This window comes from Apis dorsata, unplaced genomic scaffold, assembly GCF_000469605.1.
Source record: "Apis dorsata unplaced genomic scaffold, Apis dorsata 1.3 scaffold_142, whole genome shotgun sequence".
Classification (NCBI taxonomy): Eukaryota; Metazoa; Arthropoda; class Insecta; order Hymenoptera; family Apidae; genus Apis; species Apis dorsata.
This window is the reverse complement of record NW_006263433.1, coordinates 380,160-384,619: the sequence shown is the minus strand read 5'-3', so window position 1 is coordinate 384,619 and position 4,460 is coordinate 380,160. Positions and strand designations below refer to the sequence as shown.

Sequence of the window (4,460 nt, the reverse complement as noted above, 5' to 3'; positions counted from 1 at the left end):
GGGGGGGGAGGGGGAGGGAGAGAGCGGTTTGATCGAAAGCGGAAACGGATCGAGTAGGCAGAGGCGCGAATGAGACGGATGGCTCGCGCGTTTTCTCCACAGTTCGACGGGAGATTCCCCCAAGTGCCAATGAGTTTGGTGGGCCGGTCTCAATAAAGAAAAAAAAACAATTGTATCCTTGGCTGCGATCAGACGGTGCGAGTGAACGCGACCGTGAACAGGCTACGTGGGGATCGAGAGGAAGAGGAGAGAGATAAAGTTGAAAAGTCGGGTCGAATAGCCGGACTTTTGTGTTATCCTTCGCTTCGAAGAGGAAGTTATAAGTCCCACGGTCTTCCAGGACTTGGAATTATGGCAATGGTCAACATGAATAACCTGCTGAACGGCAAGGACTCCCGGTGGCTGCAGCTAGAGGTTTGCAGAGAGTTCCAGCGCAACAAGTGCACCAGGCCCGACACGGAGTGCAAGTTCGCCCATCCACCGGCTAACGTCGAGGTGCAGAACGGACGGGTCACCGCTTGCTACGACAGTATCAAGGTAACTAACCATTGTATAATCGAGTTCACACTTCACTCCTCCCCTCCCCTTCTCTCCCCGTGTAATATTATCCGCTTTTTGGCTATCCTACGTGGCTGCTAAGCGTCGTCCTTATTCTAACCAGCGTACACCAGCTTGCCACATACCATATATATATATATATATACCTATATCTATCCGTGCGTGTTATTTTTATAAAATCTTTCGATATCGAAGACGATTCAATTCGAAATTCAAAATTGAGACGCGTAAGGCGATTGTAATTATCCAACAAAATTGGTCTCTTTTTGTTGAATTCTCGTAAAATTATTTTTTCGTTCGTATTCGTATCAATTGCATTCTATCGGCAGGGGTTGACCAGTAATTACGAGCGATCATCCAAAGTTTCGAAAGATCATAACCATTGATCGGATCTATTTCGTTCCTTTTTTTTTCATTCATTGGACAACACCTGCGATCCTCGTTGATGCACGACGCGCCATCACTACGATTTAACCACCTGTCCGATCCAATCGTGTCAGATTAGATTTATCGATGAAATTCTTTCCTAATTCGATTCCTCGTTACCCATGCAAATCCACGATTTCACGATTTTTCATATTTCTAAATATTTGTTCCTCCGGTATGGGATTGACGCCCTCCATTTCGCCCCTGACTTTCAATTTCGCGTAACGACTAGGGACGACTTCTAATAAAGCTGTCGCCGTATAAATTTCTTCCGGAGGAGCAACTACTACTACTACTGGGGGGAGGAGGGGGAGGGGGAGGTACACGCAGGAGGAGAAGGAGATACGATCGGGGCGCGGCCGATCCGGCGATGGATATTGGATCCGTGGGGGATTGAATTTGCAGTTATTAATAGCGACAATTACTCAACAGGAGGGGAGGGGATGAAAAACTTACGGTGGACGAGTTTGATGGATCAGGAACGATTTCTCGAAGAAGGGTGGAGGATATTCTCGCGCGAAAATTGGAAATTTTTTCTTTTTTTTTTTTTTTTTTTTTTTTTTCTCCTCCTGCTAATAGTTACGACAGAGTTTAAGGGAAGAGGGGGGGAGGGAACTTTGGGAACGTGAAACGACACGCGTGAAGAACGCGTGTGCCGCTTGTGATTAGATGAAACAGGAGGTGCGCGATCGATCGTTGCTATTTTCTTCGTGGAAGGTCGTTTCAGAGTTTCGATATTCTTAATCGTCGAGTTTGAACAAGAGGATTATTTTATGGAATAGAGAATGGATTTTTTTTCTTTTTAGTTTGGAATGTATTTTGATTGAGAATTTGAAGAGATAGTCGATTTTCGATTTTTGAAGATAAAATTGGCGGTGGAATATTTTTCTTTGGTTTCGGCAAAATTTTCAATTGTCATGTTATAGTGCGTGTGATTATCTCTCAAATGGACATTTCACTGGATAATGAATTTAAGAATTGGCGAGATCAATATTTCTTTACTCAAAACTGGAAACACAATACGTCAATAACTTGAAATACACCGTTGAAAGTACATTTAGAAATATTAAAGAGATAACAAAGCGTAAAAAGTTGAAATAAAATAAGGAAAATAATATTACCACCTTTTACAATCTCGCCCATTACTTCTTTAAATATTCTTTTCTTCCCATTAAAAACACCTTCAAATTTATTTCGATGATCACACACACAAACATACACAAGAGTGACAGAAAGAAAAAGAAATTTAACAAAATACGATTTTTCCGTAATCTCTCCAATCATCACTCTCTCCAAATAATCCAAATAATTGTTCTTTCGGCGCATTATCGTTTCTCCTTCGTGTATTTATCGTTTACTCTCCCCTTTACTACTCTCTCTCTCTCTCTTTCTGTTGCACAGTTTGCAGAAATGAAGTTCGATGATTAAACGGTTAGATTATTCTTACTGTCGGTCGGGCGGACGATAGAGAGAGGCGTACGACGATGGCGCGCGTCACCGTCGACAATGACGTATACGTCGGTACGTGAGTCGTCGGGCCACGTTGGCCGAGTCGTCGTTTAATTCTGGAAGCTATTAATGTCGGTGGAGGCCCGGCTGAAAGGCCGCGTTGTCCGCCGATCCCTCGCCCGTCTCTTTGCCTCGTTTGCAGCTCGCACGTTCTTACTCAATAGTGGCACTCGTTACGTTTAATCGTTTCGCCCGAATAGAACACCACGTCTATGCCGGTCCACGTTTAATCTCCCTCTCTGCTTCTGCAACGTGTACTCGTTTGTACCTGATCACTTCTACACTCCTCGGTTACGGTTATTCCATTCTTTTTCTTCTTTTGCTGTTCATTTTCCACCATTTTTCTATTACAATTTTCTTTTTTAGTTCAACTTCTTTTTCTTTCTGACGAGAATTTGCACATTTTAGCTCTCTTTCTAATATTTGTCACTATACGTATATACGTGGCATACTTTTTCAGATTTTGTTAACAAACGATTCCTTTAACTTTCATAAAGTTATCTTTTTTCCTAAAATCAAACTACTTTGCCATACGTTAAAAAATAAGATAATAGGTATACTTGGAATATGAAACGAGATCCCCCAAAACGAGTTTTAATACTTTCATCTCGACTCGATCTTTTTTTTTTTTTTTTTTTGGAAATCACCCGGGTGTAAAAGAACCCGAAGAATGTAAATAGGGCGTAGGATCCTCCGCGTCGGAATATAAGAGAAACTTGTAGCCGAAGAGGCGCGAACCGATATTACTCGTGAAGAAATATTAGCAATAAACCATTGCATTAGGTGGACGGGAGTTTGGTCCGACTGTGGGGTACCGTCTTCTCTCTATAAGAGAGGAGTCTCCCTACCCTTCTCTCTCTCTCTCTCTCTCTTTTTCGTTTCTCGTACCATTTAGATGGCAGAAGTGGCCGTCTCTCTCTCTCTCTCTCTCTTTCTCCTTACACTCCACCGATGAAATAAAGGCTCATTTTTCGAGGAGGTATAAAAGGGGGTGGAACAAGGGGCTATTGCCCGTTTCGTACGTCTACCGTCCCGCGTTTAATGTTCGAGACGGTATCAGCTACGGTAAAAGCTAGATTAATTTGCTGGAAGGAAGAAAATTGTGGCCGAAAATCGGGGCTATTCTTTCGCGTGCTATCGGAGGAGAGGGGGGAGGAATCGCTAAGAGGGTTCATGACGCGTAAGTAACGATCCCCTTCGGCCTCCCCTGGATTATTCTCCCCCTCCCCCTCGCCGTGCATAAAGGTAATTCGCGCGAATATTATTCACCTTACGCGAATTCCTCTCGAATTCATTGATTAATCCTCCTCCGTTCTTTCTCAACGAAAATTAGAATTGTCGATCCTCGGACCATCCGTTTCTAAATTCGAAATTAAGAAGTAAGGGAACCTTACTTATACCTTTCGATTCCTAAAGGATTTCTCCAAATTCTCCGAATTCAAATAAAATTCCTTTCCTTTCCCTTCCACGAAATCTCCCTTCTCGACCCACCTTGCATACGCGTATTAAGAACATTACGATCCGGCAGACCGCATCACCCTCTCCCCTCCCCAATGAAATTCGTAGGTTCGACTCCAATTAGACCGATTGGATGGTGGCGGGATATTAAAGTGGACCTAATCGACCCACACCCCCTTCCCCATTTCCCCGGAATATACAATATCGGAGGTGGTAGGCGTGGGAGGAGGGGGTGGATCCTGGTACTTAAGGAGAGGAATATGACAGGGAGGGCCGTTCCGTTCCCCTTGGTCGTCTCTCTTTTCGACTTCCTCGAAGGCACGGACGAGGAAACAAGAACTTCCTCCTCCGGTGAACCCTTCAACCGACCACCCCTTCGGGAGGGGGAGAGTTTGGCGGCGAGGCTCGCCGGGGTGGCTCTTATTCACCTCGCCGTTATCGATTCCAATTACCTTAAAACTTTCAATTAATTTGACTGTCGAGCGTTTTACGCGGCGGGGAAAACGACA

The 4,460-nt window shown here is 44.1% G+C and overlaps 1 protein-coding gene across 5 annotated transcripts in view; it reads left to right on the top strand.

Moving 5' to 3' along the window:
* The window catches only part of LOC102675814 (protein muscleblind-like), a 360,083-nt gene that overhangs the window by 10,421 nt on the left and 345,202 nt on the right, over positions 1-4,460 (top strand). For 4 of the 5 annotated variants that reach the window (XM_031509375.1, XM_031509376.1, XM_031509373.1 and 1 more), the window contains one exon: positions 191-537. In XM_031509375.1, coding sequence (XP_031365235.1) covers positions 352-537 — 186 coding nt within the window. In that variant the 5' untranslated portion in view covers positions 191-351. The remainder of the gene's footprint in view (positions 1-190; positions 538-4,460) is intronic. The other variant, XM_031509374.1, reaches the window with a different exon arrangement.